The sequence below is a fragment of the Bubalus kerabau genome, chromosome 1 (assembly GCF_029407905.1).
Source record: "Bubalus kerabau isolate K-KA32 ecotype Philippines breed swamp buffalo chromosome 1, PCC_UOA_SB_1v2, whole genome shotgun sequence".
NCBI lineage: Eukaryota > Metazoa > Chordata > Mammalia > Artiodactyla > Bovidae > Bubalus > Bubalus kerabau.
In genome coordinates, this window is record NC_073624.1 from 91,709,843 (window position 1) to 91,732,644 (window position 22,802).

The window sequence follows — 22,802 nt, forward strand, 5'->3', positions numbered from 1 at the left end:
TCCCTCAACAAGCCAGGAGGTTTGCCACCCTGGAGGGGCATCAGAGAGCCTTGTGACACAGAAACATGAACCCAGGGCCCAGGATACCCAACACAGTCCATGGATCTTACATGAGAGCCAGAGCAGCTCAAGCTCCAGGCATGTTCTGGAGTGAGAAGACTTAGGTTCAGATTCTAATGCTGGCCATGGGGCCCTTAAGGCAAATATTACGTTGGTGAAAAAGTTTGTTCGGGTTTTTTCTAAAACCTGAACGAATATTTTTTTGGCTAACCCACTACTTAAATCTCTCCACTACTCAGTTTATGTATAAACTTGGCATAATAATAGTACTTACCTTGAAGAGTTGCATGAACAAAATAACCTACATAAACCACTCAGCTCAGTTTGTGGCACATAATACATGTTCACTACAACGTTAATTCTGTTACTTTTACCATTAATACCGAAACCAAGATCAAAAGATTTTATCCAGGGGAAAGCAACCATAAGGAACTCAAGCCTAGGATGAGATTGGGTAAACTGGGCGACAGGGTCTCAGACCCGTATCCTTTAGATCCACTGAGATTAAGAAAAGGAGCTGGAATATGTATAGTCAGAGAAGCAAAGTATCTTCAATTACATAGAGAATTCAAAGTGGCTGAGAAAGGCCAAAACACTTTCTCTGGAGAACTTCAAGAGACCTCTACCTGCCGGAAGTGGGGGAACAAGATCACTCAATAAGGAGCCTGAAGGTTTCGTCTCAACATTGGAAAGGTGACTCTGGGAGAAACTCGCCCAATGCTATACTACGGCTGCAAGGGTCCCGTGCTCACCCTGCGGAGAGGCGTCCGTGAAGACCATGTCCTCCAGGCCCTGCTCCATGACTTTGATCACGAACTCCGGCCGCCCATTGTTCTCACCGATGGAGCAGCGGTAGCAGCAGCGGCGGTTGTTAGTGCGGAGGCTCCAGTAGATGCGCGTGGCCTCGTAGCCCACTGGATAGAGGGCAGTGGCACTGTGGAAGTCGGCCATCTGGTGGGGCAGCAGCTGTCCAATGGCGTGGAACACAAGGCCCCCCACCCGGAACATGTGCAGCCGCTCTCCCCGCTGGATGATGCTGGCAATCTGCTTCACCTCATCCCGCTCAATGTAGACCCTCCGGAAGACAGCAAAAGAGCTCAGCTCCTGCTCACAGGGCCCCTTGATCTTATGCATTGGACATAGCATGGTCTTGTCCTTGAAGAACATGCACTTCGCGCGGATGGCGCAGGCAAAATGGTAGACGTTGGGGCAACGCATTCGATTGCAGCTGCTGGTGGCACCAGTGCGCTGGCACAGGGAGCACTTGGTGAGCAGGCCTCGGTGCAGGGCAACCTCCACGTTCATCAGCGCCCCGCCCTGGGTCTCATATACCTCTGTGGACCACAGGGCACAGTTGAGGTGCACCCACAAGTCCAAGTCCAGGTTCAGCAGGCGGGCAGGCCCATCCGTGGCCCCATCCCCCTCCTCATGACAGAAGCAGCAGCGCCGCATGTCTCGAGGCACCTTGTCAGGTCGCAAGGCTGTGCCGAGCTGTTCCATGAACTCAGCCACTTCCCGCTCATCCTCCTGCCGCACACCACCCTTCTGGATAGTCAGCAGCAGCCGGAGCCGCTTCCAGCGCACCCCCTTCCACTTCTTGAGGCGAGGGGGCCGGGAATCTTCACCTTCTTCAGGAGGCCGGGCTCGGGGCTTGGGCCGGGTAGATTCAGGGGACGAGGCCAGTGGCAGAGGCGAGGGGATTGGTGGCTCAGCTGAGGGTTCAGCTGGAAGTTCAACCAAGGGTTCAGCAGGGGGGCTGGCAGGAGAGGGTGCCAGAGGGGAAGGAGGTGGGGAGGGTTCTTCAGGAGGTGGGGCCGAGAGCTGTCGCACATCCAGGTTGGAGACGTTGTAGGTGTAGCTGTGCTGGGTGGGGGGCTCTGGGGCAGGGCTCTCCTATGGGAAGATAGGAGAGCCCTGTACCGTTAGTGCTGGCTCCTCAATTAACTAGTCACCTCTCTCTTCCCACCCAGATTCCACTCACCCCAAAGCCCTCTGCCTTCTCTGCCTTCTCTGTCCTAGCCAGATACCCACCCTGTCTTTTTACAACAGACCCACCTGTTTGAGGAGACTCAAGATGTCTAACTGACTCTTGAGTGTATAGCCAGGCAACACAGCATCAAACTGCTTCAGCCAATCAGGGCCAGCCTCTGGGCTCTTGCCTCCCAGACTCTTTTCTTTCCCACCTGCAGGAAGGAAGGGGTCAGAGATTCCCACCACAATCACTCCCCGTGGGCCCCAAGGAGTTTTTCTGCCATACTCACCAGGGCCCTCAGCCTCCCCCTTCTTAGGCTCGATGCCAGCCCGGGCAGGGCTCTCTGGGAACAGCACCTCATAGGAATTGGGGATCTTCATGCTCAGCAGCTCTGCCACTGCCACCATCATGCCATTCAGGTTCTGCCAGGGCAGGAAAGGGGATATGACAGCCATGTCGGCAGAGTGAGAACTATCACCAGCTTGGTGGGGACCACAACACCCAGAACGCAGCTCCCTAAGCGGCCCGTCAGTCCTGCCCCTGTGCCATCTGGCTTCTTCTCATGCACCTCTTTTAAAGGCAGCCTTTCTCAAATCGCTGTGGGCATTAACAGGAGCTCACAGAAAGAGACCTGCGGTAACTGGGCTTAGGAAATGATACACTGCATCCACCCCTTGGAAAGTCCCAGTACACATTAGCAAAGTAAAGGATCTGCAGAGTCTTGTAACAAAGAAACCTGTTTTGCTATTTTAACTGAGATTTCCAATTTCCTTTGATCACAAGATCCTGATAACATTTTCAAAAAAAACAGAATTCCATGCAATGCGACTGGGGGGACATGTTTGGTAACACTTTGCCCCTGAACTATGAGCTCCTTGAGGGCAGGGCAGCCCCTTGTGCTACATTTTTTCTAATCCCACACTCCAGCTCAGGCTTTCATTCACAGGAGGTCCTCAATACACAGGTTTAAATGACTGGATTTATCCAGAGAAGCTGGACTGCCCTCTGACCGGCATCCCCTCCTGGCCCAGAGGCATCCCCAGGACATACCTTGGCGGCAGCAGCAGAAACCGTCAGCATGACTGACACCTCGTTTCCTTTGCCCTTTTCCCAAGTTGGAGCAGGCAGCTTCCTGGTGGTCTCCAGATCCAAGACTCCATAAGGTTTGCTCTCTGGGAAGACTGAATGACAAAGAAAGACCTGTGTAAGCTCCAGCTGCCTCACTCCCTGACCTCTGACAATGCAGCCGGGCCAGGCCAGGCCAGGCCGGGTCCAGGCCCAGAGTCACCTCTACCTGGAATGCTGGCCCGAGGAATGATGGGGATGACGGGGGAGAGAGCCCGGTCATCCTGCTCCCACCGGCCTGAGCCCAGCTGAGGGAAACGGGGAGCCTCCTCCCCCAGGATGCTCTCAGGGGATGAAGCTGGCACGATGCTGTCAGGAGAATCGCTGTCCTCATCACTCTCCATCCTGTGGGCCAAAAGTAGACACTCACTGCTACAGCCCAGCAGGTGCCCCCTCCCAAATCTAAAGATTTGTGGATGTTACAGCCCTATTTGAAATCTGCCATTGGTCAAAAGAAAAAAACAAGGAAAAATGAGCAACTGGTACCCCACCCCAATTCCTCATCCCCATCTCTGCCCCTTCCACACCTGACATCCTCAGTCTGATTGTGAGGGGGTGTAGGCAAAGCGGCCAGCAGGTCTAGACTTTTCACTTCTGAAGCATCTGCAGGGTAGAGAGGAGAAGAAAAGTCAGGCTGAGGTCAGGCCAGAGCTGCTGGTGCTTCTCCCACATGTTTCAGGCCTAACGGGTACAAGATCTAGCTCAGTTCTATGACCACTATCTACTCATCCACCCATCTGCCAGTTTGGGGTACATGAGCTATAAATTTATTGAACCTTTCTAAAGAGTGTACTCTGCAGTGTACGCTCATTGGTTATAGTCTTTCAACAACTCCATTAAATGAGTACTATTTTTATTTTAGAGTGAGAAAATTGAGGCTCACACAAGTCAATCAAGTTACTTGGCTGCAGTAGCACAGCTAAATGAATGCAGGAGCCAGAGTTCAAATCCAGATCTGACTGGAGTTCATACCCTGTGGGTAAGGAAACTTGGGTCATTCCTCAAAAACAAAAGCTTCATTAATATTCTCCCTGCCCTGCTGCCTTTGCTCTGGACTCCAGAAGCCCCTCCTTGGCTCCAACAAATCAGTCCCGAAGAGGCCCTTCCTATCTCAAGTACCATCTGTTGTGTATGCACACACAGCAACACACAACCCACTCCTACCCCAAACCCTACCACAGGACCCTAGCCACCAAGACGGGGCCGAGAGGCAGCCCACTCTGCCCCTGACTTACCCCTCAGCACCCCTTCAGTATCCCGAGCACAGGCGGCATCCTTGGGGTGCTCCCCCAGCTCTTCAGATGGAGTGACGCCATTAACCATCTTCTGCTGCACCGATGGGGGTGGGGTGGGGGGCAGCGACGAGGGTGGTGTCGGCGGGTTACTCAGGTTATTCTGGGGGCGGGGTGGGGTGTTGTGTGCAAGATGGCATAGGGAGACTGACATAATCTCCTGGCCCCACACTCTATCAGCCCTTTGCTCAAGTCTGCCACCCCCAACTCCACCTCCCCAAGAACCTCATCATCCCCAAAAGGTACTGCCATTTTTCTGACCTTGGTAAGCAGCTGGGAATAGTAGTCAGGGCCCGTGGGCAGCACCCCACTTCCAAAGGCCCCCCTCAGCTGGCACTGCCCACTGATCGGGCAGCCACTGCCAAAGGGAGCAAAGAGGCTAAAATTGGCGGTGATGGTAGGCTCCGTGAGGGGCAACAGGGACAGCTCCTAGAAGGGGAAAGACGACAAGGCTGGAATCCCACAGCATGTACCTCTCTGCTACTGCACAGCTGGGGGCCAGGCTGCCCCCTTATCCTGGGATGGGACCAGGGGACTGGCTCCTGGGGGTCACCTGTTTCAGCTGTTTCAGCAAGGCCTCGCTGGCCCTGACCCCGTCCTCCTTCCGCAGCTTCTTTCGGGAGCTCACCAACCTGTCGCTTGCCTTCTGTACCCGCTTGGGCTTCGGTGTCAAAGGCTTCCTTGCTGCTGTATCCTAAGTCGGAAAAACCCACAGTGAAGGCCACCGTGCCCCTCAGAGCCCTCACCTCTGGTTTCACCCAGACCTGCTTGCTCTGCCCCTGGGCTCCAGCCCCCACAATGTCTGCTCCCCTCTAACTGGAGTACTCACCTCCTTGGTGCTGGGGGTACCCTGCAGTTTCTGCTCCAGCCCAGCAAGCTTGCTGTCAATGTGCCCGTTGATCTCAGCTCGCAGCCCCTCGGGCCCCCGCCCAGTGCTGAGTTGCACATTCTTTGCTCGTAGAAGCTTCTGCAAGAGCAGATGCCCAGCTTCTGAGCGGGGCCCTGCCAGCAGGAGGTGGTTGCTGGTACCTGGGGCCCCTACAGGCTCCCCGTTGGCCTCCCTCTTCACCGCCTGGGACCCCAGGGCACACGGCTCTTCCCGAGGCTCCTGCTTGATGTTGAGATGCGGTGGCTCAGGTACCACCTGCCCATTCACCTGGTCCAGATGCCCAGGTACCAGGCTGCTTTGCTCCAGCTTCTGGGCTTCCGCTAGGTGGTCTGGGGGGTCCCAAGGTCCCAGTCCCTTGCCAAAGAAGGTATCCGCAAGCTGGGCAGCAGCAGGTGAGACCCTCCCAGGAGGAAGCTCCAAGGGTGGCCCCTGGGGCTTGGGGGTTCCTGGCTGGGTGGTAGGGAGCTGGGCCTCTGAGGGGAGCTGGGAGCTAGGGGAAGGTAATTGGGAGGAAGGTCTCTTTGGCTCTTGGGGGCTGGATGGTGGAGGTGTGGGATGGACAGGGCCAAGAACTGGTCCTGTGGATAAGGCTCCTTGTGGGGCGGGGAGTCGGGGTGGGCCCTGAGGTCGAAGCCCGGCCCCTAGCTCCTGAAGAGGGCCTGTCTGGGATCCAGGGAAGCCCCCAAGTTGGGGCTGGCGGCCCAGGAGGCCTTGGAGGGGAGAGGGCTGGGTCCCAGGCTCCTGGTAGGGTGGGGCCTGGCGTGCTGCCTGACTCTGCTGTAGCTGCCGCTGCATGAGAAGTGCATGGAGCTGCTGCTGCTGCTGAGGACTCAAATGCCGCAGCTGTGGGTTTTTGGCCAGGACTCCTTGGAGCTGTGCCCGAAGCTGACCCACTGTAGGCATGACCCCAGCCCCTGGCAGGCTCTGCCCAGACTGCGGGACAGATCCCAGCTTGGCAGGTTGTGGCCCTATGTTATTTTGCATGGGCCGCTCTAGTCCAAGGGGCTGTTGGGAGCTCAGAAGGTTCTGGGTCACGGATCCAGGCTGTTCCCCTAAGGAAACAGAGGATTGGGCCAGTAGGTGGGGCACAGACGAGGCCTCAGATGATCCACTGCCTGGTTGCCCATGGCTTCCTGCACCTGCTGTGTGGAGCAAGTTAACCGGCGGCTGCTGTTGTCCTGGGAGCCTCAGAGGTGGCTGCAGCTGCAGAGAGTTGGGCTGAGGCTGGGCCTGGGGCTGGACAAGAAGGAGTTGTGAGTCCCCAGACAGTGAGGGCTTCACCTCTCCTGGTTCAGGGGCCACGGACTCGGGTACAGTCCCCATTGGTAAGGGCCCTCCCTGATGTGTGGAGGACCCCTCACTGGCCTCTGAAGGAAGAGCCGTCTCTACAATGCTTTGTTCCTTGCCCGTTAGGATAAGGGTTGGGCCTAGGGCTCCGGGGCTAGAAAAGTGTTGCAGAGGCTTGGCTGGCATGCCAGGGCCAAGTGTCATCTGTTGCTGCTGCTGTTGCTGTTGAGGAGACAGTAAAGCTCGACTCTGGCTCAAGAGGCCCATCTGCTGCTGCTGTTGCTGCTGCTGCTGTTGAAGCTGCTGCTGCTGCTGTTGAAGCTGCTGCTGCTGCTGCTGCTGTTGAAGCTGCTGCTGCTGCTGCTGCTGTTGAAGCTGCTGCTGCTGCTGCTGCTGTTGAAGCTGCTGTTGCTGCTGCTGCTGCTGCTGTTGAAGCTGCTGTTGCTGCTGCTGTTGAAGTTGTTGCTGCTGTTGTTGAAGCTGTTGGTGTTGTTGAAGTTGCTGCTGCTGCTGCTGCTGTTGCAACTGTTGCTGCTGCTGCTGCTGTTGCAACTGCTGCTGCTGCAAGGCGGCCATGGGCTGAGCGCCCAGTTTGGGCTGCCCACTGTGTGGAATCAGACCCTGCTGAAGATGGGAAAGCCCAGCCATGGATCCTTGTTGTTGGTGCTGTTGCTGCTGCTGCTGCTGGGATGTGACCAGCCGGTGTCCCATAAGGCCCTGACCCTGCTGTGCCATCTGGGGGGAACTCAGCACCCGTGGCTGGGTCAGGAGCACCTGTCTGTGAGGGCCCTGGGGGCCCAAAGCTCCAGGGTGTGGTTGCTGCTGCTGCAACACTGCGACCTGGGCAGGGCCCAGCATGCCCTGGGGTCCCTGGGGTGGTTGCGGGGACAGCTGCTGGACCAAGAGGCCCTGGTGGCTGCTGGGAGGCAGAAGGCCCTGGGGCTTGGGACCCAGAGCCTGGTTCGCCTGTACTCCCGGGCCCTGCTGCTGTTGCTGCTGGATTGCCACCTGTCCTAGGAGATGCTGCTGCTGCTGCTGTTGCAGTTTCTGAGCCAGCTGCATGCGCTGCTGTTGGAGCTGCAGCTGCCTTTCCTGTAAAAGCCTCGAGTCAGGTCCCAGGCCTCGAAGAGCAAGGTTGCCAGGGAAAAAGCCCCCTGAGGGGCCAGCCAGGGCCCCAGCTCCTCCAGAATGTTGCTGTTGCTGCTGTTGGGCCAGGGTGGTGTTGAGGAAGGGGCCACCAGGCTGTCCAGGTAGGGCCATGCCCCCGGGGGTCAGGCGAAGACCTGCAGCTTGGCCCCCGGGGGGTCCTTGAGGTGGCTGCAGCCCATGGCCTGGGAGCAGCTGACCAGGAAGCTTGGTGAGTAGCCGGGGACTCTGGGAAGGGCTAAGGGCAAGTACGGCTGAATGCTGCTGCTGTTGCTGCTGCTGCTGTTGTTGCTGCTGCTGCTGCTTATTCCGATATTCTGCCATTAGGTTAGTGTGCTCCTTCTGCTGCTTCCGGACCTAACACGGGAGGGTCAGGGAGGTCAGCAGGGAGGCCACCCACCTGTGCCACCCCTCTTCCCAGGTTCCTGGTTGCTAGGCTGAAGTCTGCCTTCCCTACCTGATCCAGCTGTTTCTGGATCTTGCTCTGTTGTTCTGTAACCAGCTTCAGCTTCTCAGCATCAGCCTCGGGGAACTCCCGGCCAGCCTTCTTGGCAGTGCGCTGCTTGGCACACAGGGCCTTCCGGGACTTGCGGTGCACCCCTATCTGCTCCTCTAGCACCTTCAGTTGCATTTGTAGGAGCTGCTGGGTATGGAACAGCCACTCCTCATACTGCCGCTGGTCAGCCTCATCTGGGAAAGGAAGTGGATCGGTGTTAGGGGATCCAAACCCCTTTTTCCCCAAGCCACTTCCTTGCACATTCCTCCCTATCACCATACTCACTGATCACTCCCTGGGCAAAAGTGGGTGGATTGGGACGAGGCTGGGAGGAGTCACCGGCACCCCGCTCCTGGGATGAGAAAGACTGCTGAAGGGTCATTGTTCTGTAACAGGCCCTAAGAAGGGTGGCCCGAAGGCATAGGACCCAAGTTCCTGCTCCCACCAGACCATTTACCTGGCCACTCCCAGCTGCCACATGGTTCTGCAGATCACTGCCGGGCCCCCCTGAGAGCCTCTGAGCTAGCAGGGACACTTGCTGCCTGAAGTCCGCCAAAGCAAAGAGGATGAGTTAGTGATGCGGAGAGGTGGGACAAGTAGGAAGGAGGATCATGAAGAATAGGGGAAGGACTGGAAAAGGAAAAAGCCAATGCTCCCACCTCATACATCTTACCTGTTCATACCAGGTGCCACTCCAATGCTGCCCTGAGCCATCACCTTCTTGATGCCTTTCAAAGCCACCATCTTGGCCTTTGCAATTGGATCAATGATATCTTCTGCAGCGAATTTGTCCAGGTCTAGAGACAGAAGAGCCAAGTGAGCCTGGCATTGAGGTCAATGTTGCAACTCTTTGACTTCCACCAAGCCAAGCAGAACAATGGCATGGCATGGTGGGAAGACCACTGGACTAGAAGCCAGTTGGCATAGGTGACTCAATTCTGTTATTCACAGGACACATAGCTGTTTTTACTTGCATGGTGTTAGGAAAAGGTACTCAGTAAATATTTACTGAACCAATGCATTAAAGTCACTTCACCCCTATGAGCCTCAGTTTACTCTTCTATTTGACAGAAATCATGATTCCTTATTCTGCTTATCTCACGGAGCTACTGAGAAGATCAAATATGACCAGAATATGAGTTTACTTTATGACCTACAAAGCATTCTTCAAAAGTCATGTTCTTAGGACAACTAAGTGCAGCCCAAGAACCCAAGATGTAGGCAGGGTGCCAAAGCCCAATGCCAGAGTTGCTTTGGCCACAACACACACCACCTACAAACCACTCTTCTACCTGTTCAGGACACTGGGCAGAAAAAGAGAAACAAGCAGATACCAAATCATCCTAAAATCTTATACACTGCATATTTCTCCACTACTCAGAAAGCTTAACTGACTCCCTACTTTTAAGAAGATTAACCAAACACCTTCTCCTGGTTATTCTGAGGTGGTAAAACAGTTAAAAGGATATGAGGGCCAGGCTTCAAATTCCAGCTGTTAGTTGTATGATATTGAGCAAGTTAATCTTTCTGCCTCAGTTTTCTTTTCTATAATCTAAGATAACAATAGTACCTATTACATGTACACACTGCTGTATTTAAAATGGATAACCAACAAGGACCTACTGCACAGCACACACAACTCTGCTCAATGTTATGTGGTGGCCAAGATGGGAGGGGACTTTGGGGGAGAATGGATGTATATGTATGCCTGAGTCCCTTAGCTGTTCACCTGATGCTCTCACATGGTTAACCAACTATACCCCGATACAAAATTAAAAGTTAAAAAAAAAAAAAAATGGTACCTATTTAATGTTTTTGTTGTGATGATTATATTACACAATAAATGCAAAGTCCTCAGCAGTGTTTAGCAGTCATTATTCAATAGACACTATTATAATTTGAGGTCTTCTTCAATCTGGGCCCCCACCTTACCTCTCCAAAGTTAGGGCAGTGCCCACTCGCTTCCTTCCACAAAGCCTACCCCAGCCTAAGCAGTCCACTCATGGTCTCCAAATACACCTGACCTTCCTGCCACTAAGTCTCATTAAGTCTTTTACCAGGCCAACTACTTCTTGCACCACTCTGCTCCAAGTCCTAAGCTCTGGGTCTCACCATAGCTACAAGGACTCTGCTAATCAGACTTCAGGTGTCCATTCCATTCATTCACTCAAACATCTGTAACACCTGCTAGATGCCAGGCACTATTCTCCCTTAAAAGGTACAGTGTTTCTGCCTACACCACTCTCTGTGTCCGGTCTCCTTTAACTAGGGAGTGTCTTGGGTCTGCAGCCTCAGAAAGAATTCAGTTAGTGGTAACCGTGATCACTCCTGAGTTACTAAGCCAGTCTCTCCCCCAAGCTGAGATTACCTGTATCAGGGAAAAAGCTGTTAGCCAACTGCTGCTGCATTGCCAGCTGCTGTGGTTTCATGCACATGGATGGTGGCATGGTACCCATTGGCTTCTGTGCCAGCACCGGCTGTGGGTTCTGCTGGGGCACCAAGCCTGCCTGTCCCCCGTGCTGCCCACTTAGCATATGCCCTTGGTTGGATACCATGGCCATGGATGGGGCCAGGCGCTGCTGGAGGGCATGAGCTGGTGGCTGGGTGGGCATCAACGGTTGGGCCAAGCCTGGCTGTCGGGAGCCTCCAAGTCCCAGGGCAAGCTGCTGTTGAGGGCCAGCCAAACTGGGAGAAGAGCCCTCATGGGGCAAAGACACAGCCTGGCCAGGGCCTGGGGTGGACAGCAGGGAATGCTGCTGGGGCTGCTGCTGCACAGGCTGCAGTTGCGCTGAAAGCTGCTGCTTCTTTTGCAGCTCTTTCTTCTCATGTTCCAACAGGTCCTCAATGAGCAGGGGTAACTCACTGGCTACCAGTGAGCTCTCCATCTTGTCCAGCTCATCCCCAGATGCATGTCCACCAGGCAAAGTCAGGGCCCCACTCTCTAGCTCAAACTTTTCCAGTAGGGAGGACCCTCCCGGGCCACTTAGTGGGCTGGGCGTCAGCAGGTGAGCTGGTGGTCCTCCTGTGGTCCCAAAGGGGACCTTCTCAGCTGTGTGCCCACTGCTAGAAAAAGGTCCTGTGCCCATTCGAGTGTCCCGGCTGCCTGTCACACTCTGACCTGGCTTCACCCCCAGGCCTAGGGAAGTGGTGACAGGTGCCGGCTCTGCCTTGGGGGTGGTAATGGTAAACTGGCAAGGGGAAGGGTGGCGAACACCCTCCTCCACCTTGGGCTTCACCTCAGGAAGCCCTGACGCCAGACGGGGCTCAGAGGCATCAGCGGCCGGGGGAGGGCGCTCCTCGGGGCCCAAGGGTCCTGGCTCCACCCCTCGCAACAGAGCCTCTCGTTCAGCCTTTTCATTGGCCGACTCCACCAGCCTCAGATGCTCATTGAAGATGTCCTTCTTGTCCCCCGTGTCCAGCTCAGGGTCAGTATAGGCCAGCAGGTCAAACTCATCCCCATTGAGCAGGTCATCGAGGTGGGGATCATTGGTCTCCAGGTTCTCCAGAGTGCCCAGCTCGTCATCTCCCTTGGCCACATCCACGCCCAGGCCCAGGTGAGCCAGCTCCTCGTCGTCCTCCAAGGCCTTGTGGGCGTCAAAGTCATCATCCAGCTCAGGGTCCTCACAAGGTAGTTTTCCAGCTTCCAGGGTCAGAGGAGGGGGGCGGCCAAGCTCAGTGCTGGAGGGGGGCCGGCTGACTAGCTCCAAGCCAGTGGGCAGGTTGGGACCCTTGGTGTGGGGCGTTGGATGGAGGCTGTTGTTCAGTTCAGGAGCTGGTGGGGCTGAAGGTTTCTGTGGAGGAAGGCCTGAGACTGCTAGGCCACGAAGCCCTTCAGGGGCCAGTCGGTGGGAATCCTCAGTTACAGGGTAAAAACGGGGTCTCTGTGGAGGGCCCTGACCGGGAAATGGAGGCCCCCCCGGTCCGAGTCCTTTCTGTACATTGTGCCGCAACTCAATGAACTGGGCAGGACCAGCTGGGCCAGGCACTGGTTCACCAGGGCCAGGCAGGCGGTTGGAAATTCCCGCCAAAGGGGAACCTAGGGTTTGGCGGCCAAGTTCAGGCCCAGGAGTTGATGGAAAGCGCGCAGACATGGTAAGTCGCATGGAAGCTGCTGCTGTTGCCTGTTGCTGCTGCTGCCACAGTTGCTGCTGCTGCTGCTGCTGTAAGGGCAGGGACCCAGGATACGGTGCTCGCTGATAGAAGGCTTGGGAGCCCCCCACCAATTGCCTGGAAGTATACGCAGTAGGAAGATAAAATCAGAATGAAAAAAGAGCTAGAACATGGGCTTCCCTAAAGAAGGAAAGAATTAATGCAGTGAGGGGGAAGAAATGGGGAAGAAAAGAAAAGTGATGCTGAGGATTAGAGAGACAGGAAAATCAGGGGCAGTGCACACTGGATACAATATACTCCCTTGATTTTTCCCCGAGGGAAGCCCAGGAGCCTCACCGGCTGTTAACATCCATAGAGGAAGGGGTGGCTGGTGGAGGCGGCCGGGAGAGTCGGTCATCACTGGGGAAAGCCCCTGGCCCCAGGATGGGGCCACCCAGCTTGCTTGGGGGCAGCCCCACAAGGCTGCTCTTGTCCTAGGAAAGATAAGGGTAGATGAAAGTGGGACCACCTTCAGCATCTTGGATCCACCACCCCTTGCCACTCTACCTACCTGGGTCCCAGCAAAGGGGGTCTGGCCTCGACCCAGCTGCTCAAATGCGGGGCTACTAGGCTCAGCACCCCAGTTGCCTGGGGGTCCCACCGCTCCGGCAGCTGCCGCAGTCTCCTTCTCCTGCCGAAGGGTGTTGCGCTGCATCTGCTGCCGAATCAATAGCTCCCGTAGTCGCTGGCGCTGTGCAGAGTACAGACAAGACGGTAAGTCCATTGGACGAGCACCAAAGCCCAAAGGGCTGGCCCACAAACAGAGATGTCGACCCACCTGTCGCTGCTTCTCTAGTTCTGTCTGACTGAGGCCAGACATGCCTGGGTCCTGGGTACCTGAAAGCTCAGGTGCCGCCAAAGAGTTGCCCGTGCCAGCCCCTGGGTCTTCTCGCTTCTCAACGGGAGAGGTGATGCCCGCCCGCTGTGTGGCCCCGTGGGGCAGGCAGGGGAGGGGCCCATCGGGTGCGGGTTGGGGCAGGACTGATGGGGGGCGCAGTGGGGACGGCCCGTAGCCCTCTCCTGCGGGCCCGCTGCTGGGCCCCAGGGGGCTGCCTGATGGGCGGAAGTTCCCTGCGGCTACTGTGTAGTTTGTGCTTTGAGGCTTGCCCATAGTAGGGCCAGGCCCAAAATGGCTGTTGATCCCATGGGGTGGAGGGAGACCAGGCTGAGGGACAGGCGGCTTTAGGGGAGGCTCCCCGACCGCCTGAGGGAAAGTGAAACGCATGGGAGAAGGGGCGCCCACAAATGCACTGGTCCCAGGGGACCGGGCAAAATTGGGGGGTTGCACACTTGGGACCTTGGCATGGAGCTCACCTGCTGGCCCTGAGGGCAGGGCTGCTGGGAAACCCCCAGCCCCCAGCGGAGTGTGGGCTAGAGGCCCAGCCTTGAAGGCAACTTCAGAGGGCTGGGGGCGGGGGGGCTTATGCAATGGGGCAAATGGATCCCGGGACTGAGGGCGCGAGGGTGGACGGGAATAAGGGTCAGGGGATTGGAAGCGAGGGGTAACAGGGGATGGGCAGAAAGCCTCAGCAGACAGAGGACGGGGTGTCAATGGGGACTGGGAGCTGGACTGGGACTGGGGACTGGCGGGCACTCGGGAGAAAGGGTCAGAGGGCAGTGAACGGGGAGGCAGGGCACAGCAGCTCTCAGGTGGTGGGGGTTGGGGCCGAGGCGTCAGCGGGGGTTGGGCGTAGGGGTCAGGGTAGGGACCAGGGCGAAAGATGTCTGAGTGGCTGGGAGGAGAAGGGGCCAAAGCCTGGGCAGGGGGTGGCTCCTGGGGCCTTAGGCCCAAGCCCGGGCTCTGGGGCTCTACCTGAGATGCCCGAGGGGTCAGGGGGGCTTTGAAGACATCAGGTGCCTTTAACTCCAGGCCACCCAGGTGGGGGCCTGAGGAGGGAGAGTCAACAAAGCCCAGGTTTGGGGGCCCATAGCTCGGAGAGGATCCCCCAAGCTCTTCCTTCTTCACCTCCAGGGCCTTCCGAGACTCCCCGAAAGGCAGGGGCGACAGCAGAGGCTCAGCAGCCTTGCTTCCCCCTCCTCCTGGGCTCTCAGGCACAGCCAGGTTGTCCAGGGAGGGGCAGCGGGGTTTGAGGAAGGGGTCAGGCGTGGAGGGCTGGTGTCGGGGGGTGCCAGGTGGAGTAGTGTGGAACTCCCCTGGCTGGCCAGTCCCAGGACGAGATGAGGCGCCCAGCGTTGGGGGCGGTGCAGGGGCCCCAGTCGGACTAGGATAGGGAGGGTAGGTGGGTGGTGCTGTGGGGAAGCGGGGCTCCAGAGCATAGGCAGAGGCCAGTCCAAAGGGGTCCTGCGAAGGCACTTGGGCGGGCACCTGGGGCGGGAGCTTGAGGAAGAGCTCACCAGGCGAGTCTGGGCCGGGCACCGTGCCCGCCGGCGGCTTCAGGAACCCGTCCGCAGAGGTAGACAAGCCGGCGGGGGGAGTGGGGCTGCCAATGAAAATGGTGGGGGCAGCAGCAGGAGGCGGACTGCCCAGGGCCCCTGGCTGGGGGGGAATGCGGAGATGTAGGGCCGGTCGGTCAGTCTTGCGGGCCATGTCGCCCACCTTGGTCTGCTTGTTGATCTGGCTCTCAGCCTGCTACAGGAGGAGACCAGGTACAGAACAGTTAGGCTGCTGTAGGCAGGCCCTCTGACCCCCACCCTCAGGGAGGCTGCCCCACAACCAGACTTGGATGCCCCCGTGCACCCTGAGCCCGCTCACCTTCTGCACCTTGTTGATGCGGTGAGCTGCCCGGTTATCTTTGGCCTTTTGCTGAGGAACAGAGGACACAGCCTGAGGCTGGGACTCAGTCTCAAGCCCAGTCCCACTCCCTCACCATGCCCTCACACTCCCCACCCAGAAGCCAACCCCTGCTGGCCCAGCTGCTATGAAAGTGGGAAGTAGAAGGAATGAAGGTGACTTTCCCAAAGATACGCTGCCCATGACTCATTTCCCACGCCACTCCAGGCTCCTTCTGTCTCACCAGGTAGGGGGCTTTATCAGCAGCTGGAACTTTTCTCCACAGCTTCATGATTTGTTTGCAGCGGCTTGACCAATCTGGAGGACAGAGGACGTGTGAGAGAAGAACTGGCAGGTGACCCCTGCGCTGGTCATGTCACAGGCTGTCTCCCTTGCTCTGTCCCACAGGTACCTGGATAATCCTGCTTGAGACTGGGGAAGTTAATATTGGCGTACAGCACAGGTGAGATGGTGGAGAGCTGGCCCAACTCCTCGTCCTTCTCCCAGCGCTGAAGACTCCGCTGATTATAGGAGAGCCCGTCGCCCTCACCCTCCGTGGTGGGGGTGGTGGGGGTGGAGGGCGTGGTGCCCCCCGAGCCTGTCCAGGGGCTGTCTGGCTCACCGGGTTCCGGGCTAAAGAAGCCCCCGCGCTCCCTGGGGCGCAGGGGCAGAGAGTCACAGAGGGCAGGGATGCCAAGCCCCACCCCAGACAAACTGCCCAGAGTCCCCAGGCTACTGCCCTGCCCCAACAGAGGACAGTCACTAGCAAGGCAGCAGAGGGAGGGAGGGGCTGCCACAGCAGCACCCAAGAGTCCAACATTCCCTCCCCCAGCGTGGCCCCACTGGAGGGAAGGGACTGCCCACAGAGGTTAAGCACAAATACCAACCTAGAATCCAGGAATGGGGACTGGCAGAGGCCCGGGTAAGAGTCCATTGGGCTGTTGGAGGGGAGATTGCCCAAAGGGAGTCCACCTACAAGAGGCATAGGATCAGAGAGAGGCAGCAAGCGGCCCAGTCTGGAGGCAGGCTTGATGGTACCTGCCCACCCAGTCTTCAAACCACCCCCATTGGCTCACCTTGAAGAAAGGGCCTCTGCAGCGGTGTCCGGCTGCCGTCCAGGCCAGGGGTTCCGCAACCCAGATGCTGCTCTCGTTCGGAACCCAGAACATCCTTGAAAAGCTGCTGTAGGTCCTTGGATTCCATCTTAGGCAGTTCTGTGAGGGATCAAGGAAACATGCTGCTGAGTAAGACTAGGGGGCTCAGGGGCTACCAGGGAAGGTGCCCATGACTCCCCACCAGAGGAGCTATATAAACGAGTCCCTCAGGCAGAGGAGAGGACCCTTATACATGAAGAGTGTGGGTCCCAGCCTCACCTTCTGTGGGAATCCTGTCTAAGTCAGAGCTAAGCATCCCTTCACCTGGGGTGCCTGGCTTCTCGGGGTCACTGGGCACCGGGGATGCCTTTATGCCACCATCCTCAGGTCCTGCAATTGCCAAGAAAAGCCCATCAGCTAAGGTCGGTGTGGAGGCACCACAATGGCCACTCTGGCAAGGACCACAGAAGGCCTGAAACACTTTCCAGCCTCCAACCTTGATGGTGCTCAGGGGCAGAAGAGGTTGACAGAAGCAAAACCAAGATGGCACCCAGTCCTCCCAGCAGCCCTCACCTGGTGTATCAGCCTTGCCCTCGGGGCCATGGGATTCTTCATCTGCAACATCCGGACCATCATCTCCTATGAGCAACAGCCCCACTTCAATCAAAGATGCCCAGAACAGGACCCCAGCACCAAGGCCAGGGCCCTTGGCCAATCCTCAACTCCTAGAGACCAGCCCATTTCCCACCAAAATCTCTTACCAGCTTCCAAGTACAAAGTGAAGTTGGACCCCTTCAGACTACCTTACCCTACATGACTGACCTTTCTGTGAGGTCGGGAGCTCCTTCCTCTCTGAGCCTCCATCGCCCTTGGCTTTGGGGGTTCCCAATCCAAAGCTTGGCCGGCCCATGCCAACTGCAAACAGGGCCTTCCGGCTCAGGTCCAGCAGCTCCTTCCCAAAGAAGGCTTCCTGTGGGAGGAGGCAGAAAGAAATAGGCTTTCTCAGGCCCTACAGGCCAGGAGCCTGGCCAGCAGCCCTCAGAGCCTAAGACCCACCTGCAGGTAAGCAGGGAACATGTCCTCCAATTTGTTCTTCTTGCGCCCTCGCCGCTGCTGCTTCTTCTTCTCATCCCCATCGGCTAAGCCCTGGTCCACAGAGCCCTCAGCAGGCAGGTCGGCAGGCAACACTGAGGACCCAACAGGAGGGTCAGCCTCTCTGGGGACTGTGAGCACGCTGCTCCCAGGTTGGCCTGGGGACACTTTTTGCCTATTCTCCCCCGACACCAATTGGGCCCACTACCTCCTTGGCCCTTTGAGAGCACCCCTGCCCCCGGCCTCCCTGGCAGCGTCCCACGGGTCCTGCGAGCCCCACCTTCTCCCAGGCCCCAATGGAGCCCTCACCCGTCTCACCCTCGTCGGGCTGCCCATCCCCACTCAACACCTCCGCCTGTGCAGCAGGCCCTTTTTTCACACGTGTGTGGGATTTCCGCTGTCGCACCATGAAACCACCAATGCCTGTAAGGAGGCAGAACTGAGGCTAAGAAGCCGCTGGGGACCTGGTAAGCTGCCCCTCACCACCCCACCCACATCCCAGGGCCTCACCAGGCCGATAGGGTTTGCGTTTGCGTTTTTTGCTTTCCTCAGTCTCCTCTTTGCCAGGCTCTACATCAGGGCTGACAGGACCCTCCAGTTTAATTTCACACTCCATGTGCTCCACACTACCTGTGTATGGAGACAGAAGAGATAGAGACAGGTCAGAAGCTTGGACCCTTTGAACCCTGTCATCCTGTCAGTTAAGAACAGAGAACTGGGGACTCCCCAGATGGTCCAGTGGTTAAGAATCTGCCTGCCAATGCAGGGGACATGGGTTTGATCCCTGGTCCAGGAAGATCCCACACACCAAGGGGCAACTAAGCCACAACTACTAAAACCCGCACACCCTAGGGCCCATGCTCTGCAACAAGAAAAGCCACCACAATGAGAAGCCTGTCTACTGCAACTATAGAGTAGCCCCCACTCACAGCAACTAGAGAAAGTTCATGTGCAGCAACAAAGACAACACGGGCAATAAAAAAAAAGAACAGTTGAGTTCCCCGTCACAGAGCCATCAGACAAGACCCACAGTGGCCCAAGGGTGACTGGGAGTGACAATGCTGCCCTGACCCAACACTCAACTCTCACAGGCATGATCCCAGAACTCTGGTGCTCCCCGAGATCCCCTAGGCTGACCTTCAGCCTTGAGCAGCTCGTCCGTGTCCAGGTCACCATCCTTCTTGTCATCAGGGCCCAGGACCTCTGAAGGCTCGGCCCCCTCCAGCCCCGCCTCGCCTGGGAGGCCGGGCCGTCCACGCCTCTGACGCCGCTTGTGCAGAGGCGACATGGTCAGGTTACGCAGCACCGCCATGCCCGTTTCTGTCAGCCACACGCCCTCGAAGCGAAAGTACTGGGGCTCTGCACAAAGGGGGAAAGCACGTGACTCCATGGAGCCCCAGGGAAACTGGGACTCTGAGTTTCGGCCTAAGTCCCTAGCTGGGACAAGAGCAATGAGAGACAAGAGACTGAAGTCCAGACTGGGGGTCTGAGGGCTACAGAGAGACCACTGATGGGCACCAGCTGAGACCTGAGTGTTCTCTCAGTGACCCGAGGGGGTCTGAGAGACAGCGGCTGCTGAAGCTGGACTCTGCTCCTAATGAACCCTCAGGTCACCAAATGTATTCTCTGGCTATATGGACCGCCCCTCCTTGCCGAATGCCAGCTCATCGTGCCCCAGATGCCAGGAGCAGTGCCCACATCATGATGGATGGAGGTGGGAGAGCTCCTTCATTAAGGAAAAAGAGCAGGGTTCAGAAAGAGTTCTGTGCTCGCTGAAGATGAGAATCTGGCTGTACAAAGGCCATGCTGGCTGGTGAATGGCATTCTGCCTGGAACCCAGAGGCCTTGAGTGTCACCACAACTTCACCACTGACCTACGGGGTGACCTTGGGCAGGTCACTCAACATCCCTGGGTCTTAGCTTTTTTTCTGTGAAAAATAAGATAAAATTGGGGGACTGGAGCTGGACTAAATGTCTAAGGGTCTTCTCTGGCACTGGCATGCAGAATTACTGTGACTCACCAGGCTCTTTCACCTTCATAGGTACCAACTCTGGAGGCGCAACAGGCGCTGTGGAGAGGACAAACAGCTGGAGGCCCTGGCCCAGAGCACAGCACCCCTGCGCTGACCCCTCCTCCCCTCTCCCTAGCACCCGGGACTCACCAGCAGGCTTGACCACGTAAGGCTGGCAGGAGACACAGTCGAAGCCCTCATCAGCTGCCTGCTCCACATCATCCTCTGTGAAGAGGCTCTCACAGCCAGCATGCATCCACCTGGTTGAAAGGAGACAGGAGGAGGTGAACAGAAACAACGCAAGGCTGAAAACAGCGGGGGGGGGGGCGCCTATCCGGGGGAGACGGGCACCCTCACCGTTCACAGTGGCGACACTGGATCAGCAGGTCCTCCTCCACGTAGGGGGCATGACAGATAGGGCAGGTCACCAGGCTGGCACAGGGCCCGCAGTGTGTGTAACTATTCTGCCATTCACAGTGGAAGCCAGGGGAGGCGGCCCCACACTGCATACAAGACACACACCTGGTGGGGGCAGAAAGACAGACCCTCAACACTTGACCTACCCAGAGCACCCAAACCAGCCTGGCCTTCTAAACCCAGCCTCAGCCATGTATTCAACATCATACCCACTCTTAAACATGTCAGGCCCATCTGACGTTGCCAGTCTCCTTACCACTTGCACTTCCAGCCACCCTTGGGCACGGTGAGCAGTGGGGGGTCCAGGCAGTACGTGTGGTAGCTAACGTCACAGTCATCACAGAGCAGGAGGCGGGAGGGGTCTGAGGCCTGGCCACACACCTCGCACACGATGCACTCCACACAACGCCAGCCCTTCAGCAGCATCACCTTGGTGATCTGGTGCAGGAGACGGCAATTCCTCAGGGGGTGATGCAGAGGGCAGGGCAGACCTCTCCAGGGGTGCTGGGACTTACACAGGTGGGGCTGGAGGACCCCCGTACCCAGGCCAGACCTTCATTTGAGCACAGGGAAGATACACGGAGCACCCTCACCCCTAAAATAGTGGCTCTTAAACTTAGGCTTCCAGGGATCTCCGCTGATCAAAGAACAGCCTCACCCAGCCACTGCCTTGTTAAGGTCTTTCACTACCCAGGTTGTATTTCCCCCAGCTTTTCTTGAACATACTGCTGCAAGTCAGTGAATGTTAGCAGTGGACAAATTCTAAATGTTAATGAAAACTCCAAAATGACTGATCATGCTTGAGTCAAAAACTGCTTTCTCTTTGTGGACATGTGTTTGGTTCTGATTTTATATTTTATATCCAGACCATGTTTTCTACTAGAAAAGTTCTCACAATTTATACAATGTACTCAATTATATGAGTAAGTCATGATCTATAACAAAGAAACTTATAAGACCACTATGTTTTCCAAAACATTTTTCCCAAGATGAATTTGACAGCCACTGGAAACTGAGGAACAAGTTCCATGACCAGTGACCACTTTAAGTAAAGTGGCCAGGAAAGAGACCTAGGATAAGCAATAACTGACCCCATTCCCCAGACCAGATCTCTGGGGTTCTGAACTCACCTTGCTGTTGACACAGTAAGGGTGATAGCACTGAGAGCACTGGGAACAGGCAAGGAGGTGGCCCTCTGCCCCCCGGCCAAAGCTGCCACACACCACACACATGTCCTGGGGAAACACACAGAAACCCAAGTGTCCTGCCTCACATCCTCAGCACCACTCAGTCCCTGTGACTGACTACGACACTAATCTGACAGGAGAGAGTCAGAGAACCAAAAGCCTATCCCTGCATTAGGACACAGCAAGCCATCACGGGACCCTGCTCCTTCCTAGCCTGCCTGCTCGTCTGATCAGGTAATCTGAAATGATACAGCCTACTGTGGATAGAGGTAACAAGAAGAGAAAGACAAGGTGGGTGAAGACTAATCAGGATCACAGTAACATACATGACAAATTCTGTAGCTTCAAGATTACTCATGTTCCTAGACTAGGAGCTTCAATAGAGCAGAAATCGTTTCTGCCTTTTTCACTGCTACATTCCCTGCTCCCAGTTCAGTGTCAAGCTCATTTTCTAGTATTCTAAGAAGTAGGTCTTTGGTTTTCCTCATTTACCCTCCCACCAAAACACATATATCCCAATGCCATGCTGGCATTCAGTCTGCCAGGTCTTACTGCTGAAGATGGGACTACTTGAGTCAAGTACAGTACCTGCATTAGCACAAATTTGTCTGTGTTGGAGAAGAGAACCACAGTATTTTGCATGGTATCATCATCATCGTCTTCTTCCTCCTTGCTGGGAGAGCTATCGATATCAGCAACCTTATAGGCAGAGAGTTGTGCAAAGTGAGGCAGCTAAATCTGCCCCGACTAAGCTGCTTTCCTCTTTGGTGTTGGGGGAAGGCGGCATAAACCCCCGGCTAAGATGAAGGCCAGGAGCCAGGACTAAGAAGCAGAAGAACACCCCAGCTCCCAAACTGGGCCTCAGCCCAACATCACATTTCAGAGAAGCCTGGGGGCCAAGAGGACAGAAGGAGCACAGACATAGCTGGACAGGCCCTAGGCTAGCAGGCAGGCAGAGCGTGCAGGGGACTGGCAGGATTTAAAGGGTGTTTAATCTTGAAGGGGCCAGCTGAAGCATGTTTGGGGGATGGGAGGCCTCTCCTTACTACCAGAGTCTCAATGGAAGAAGTAGTTGATTTTAGCCGGGCCCGTCCTCTCCCACGTCCTCCATGTGCTCCTCCACGTGGCCGGCGTCTCCCTGGGAAACTACTGCTGCGACCCTGAGTGAGGGAAACGGGTGATTACAGAAGAAGTAGAGGGCTAACAGGTGGGGTCCATAGGCTTAGAGGCAAGAGAAGAGACAAAGGGACAGAGCATGGCAGGTAACAAAGACCAAGCTTCCCAGTCAGGGCCAGAGAGGAAGCCCAAACTCTAGGGTAGCAACAGGTAGGTAGCTCTGGTCCAAACCACTCCTGATCTTCCAAGAAAGAGTGGCCAACATAGTACTGTCCAGTAATAAAAAAGAGTAGCTTGAGAGATCTGAGTTTCTAGTACCGATTCTATTGACTGAGTAACCAAGAACCTGGGCAAGTTATTTTCTCCTCTGTTACTGGTGTTCTCTTTAATAAAATAATAAGATGAACTCAAGAATCTCTGAGAACCTGCTGCTGCTGCTGCTGCTGCTAAGTCGCTTCAGTCGTGTCTGACTCTGTGCGACCCCATAGACGGCAGCCCACCAGGCTCCTCCGTCCCTGGGATTCTCCAGGCAAGAACACTGGAGTGGGTTGCCATTTCCTTCTCCAATGCATGAAAGTGAAAGGGAAGTCGCTCAGTCGTGTCCGACTCTTAGCGACGCCATGGACTGCAGCCCACCAGGCTCCTCCGTCCATGGGATTTTCCAGGCAAGAGTACTGGAGTGGGTTGCCATTGCTTTCTCCCTCTGAGAACCTAGGATTCAATAAGTCAGGTGGGAA

General features: G+C 56.3%; 1 protein-coding gene across 11 annotated transcripts in view; it reads right to left on the reverse strand.

Annotated features, from left to right (window-relative positions):
- Positions 1–22,802, reverse strand: part of KMT2D (lysine methyltransferase 2D) — a 39,141-nt gene that overhangs the window by 6,093 nt on the left and 10,246 nt on the right. For 2 of the 11 annotated variants that reach the window (XM_055582662.1, XM_055582589.1), the window contains exons 13-49: positions 21,996–22,109; positions 21,538–21,648; positions 20,893–20,997; positions 20,019–20,200; positions 19,703–19,867; positions 19,496–19,605; positions 19,355–19,402; positions 18,471–18,692; positions 17,844–17,963; positions 17,643–17,756; positions 17,298–17,428; positions 17,064–17,211; positions 16,815–16,880; positions 16,521–16,631; positions 16,224–16,361; positions 16,035–16,119; positions 15,560–15,801; positions 15,392–15,465; positions 15,130–15,180; positions 13,195–15,006; positions 12,928–13,107; positions 12,714–12,850; positions 10,636–12,494; positions 8,941–9,064; positions 8,725–8,809; positions 8,553–8,634; positions 8,229–8,461; positions 5,279–8,128; positions 5,003–5,143; positions 4,711–4,878; positions 4,393–4,552; positions 3,685–3,760; positions 3,327–3,502; positions 3,083–3,213; positions 2,322–2,454; positions 2,116–2,243; positions 813–1,953 (exon numbers count right to left, since the gene is read on the reverse strand). In XM_055582662.1, coding sequence (XP_055438637.1) covers positions 813–1,953; positions 2,116–2,243; positions 2,322–2,454; positions 3,083–3,213; positions 3,327–3,502; positions 3,685–3,760; positions 4,393–4,552; positions 4,711–4,878; positions 5,003–5,143; positions 5,279–8,128; positions 8,229–8,461; positions 8,553–8,634; positions 8,725–8,809; positions 8,941–9,064; positions 10,636–12,494; positions 12,714–12,850; positions 12,928–13,107; positions 13,195–15,006; positions 15,130–15,180; positions 15,392–15,465; positions 15,560–15,801; positions 16,035–16,119; positions 16,224–16,361; positions 16,521–16,631; positions 16,815–16,880; positions 17,064–17,211; positions 17,298–17,428; positions 17,643–17,756; positions 17,844–17,963; positions 18,471–18,692; positions 19,355–19,402; positions 19,496–19,605; positions 19,703–19,867; positions 20,019–20,200; positions 20,893–20,997; positions 21,538–21,648; positions 21,996–22,109 — 11,953 coding nt within the window. The remainder of the gene's footprint in view (positions 1–812; positions 1,954–2,115; positions 2,244–2,321; positions 2,455–3,082; positions 3,214–3,326; positions 3,503–3,684; positions 3,761–4,392; positions 4,553–4,710; positions 4,879–5,002; positions 5,144–5,278; positions 8,129–8,228; positions 8,462–8,552; positions 8,635–8,724; positions 8,810–8,940; positions 9,065–10,635; positions 12,495–12,713; positions 12,851–12,927; positions 13,108–13,194; positions 15,007–15,129; positions 15,181–15,391; positions 15,466–15,559; positions 15,802–16,034; positions 16,120–16,223; positions 16,362–16,520; positions 16,632–16,814; positions 16,881–17,063; positions 17,212–17,297; positions 17,429–17,642; positions 17,757–17,843; positions 17,964–18,470; positions 18,693–19,354; positions 19,403–19,495; positions 19,606–19,702; positions 19,868–20,018; positions 20,201–20,892; positions 20,998–21,537; positions 21,649–21,995; positions 22,110–22,802) is intronic. The other 9 variants (XM_055582654.1, XM_055582648.1, XM_055582617.1 and 6 more) reach the window with 9 other exon arrangements.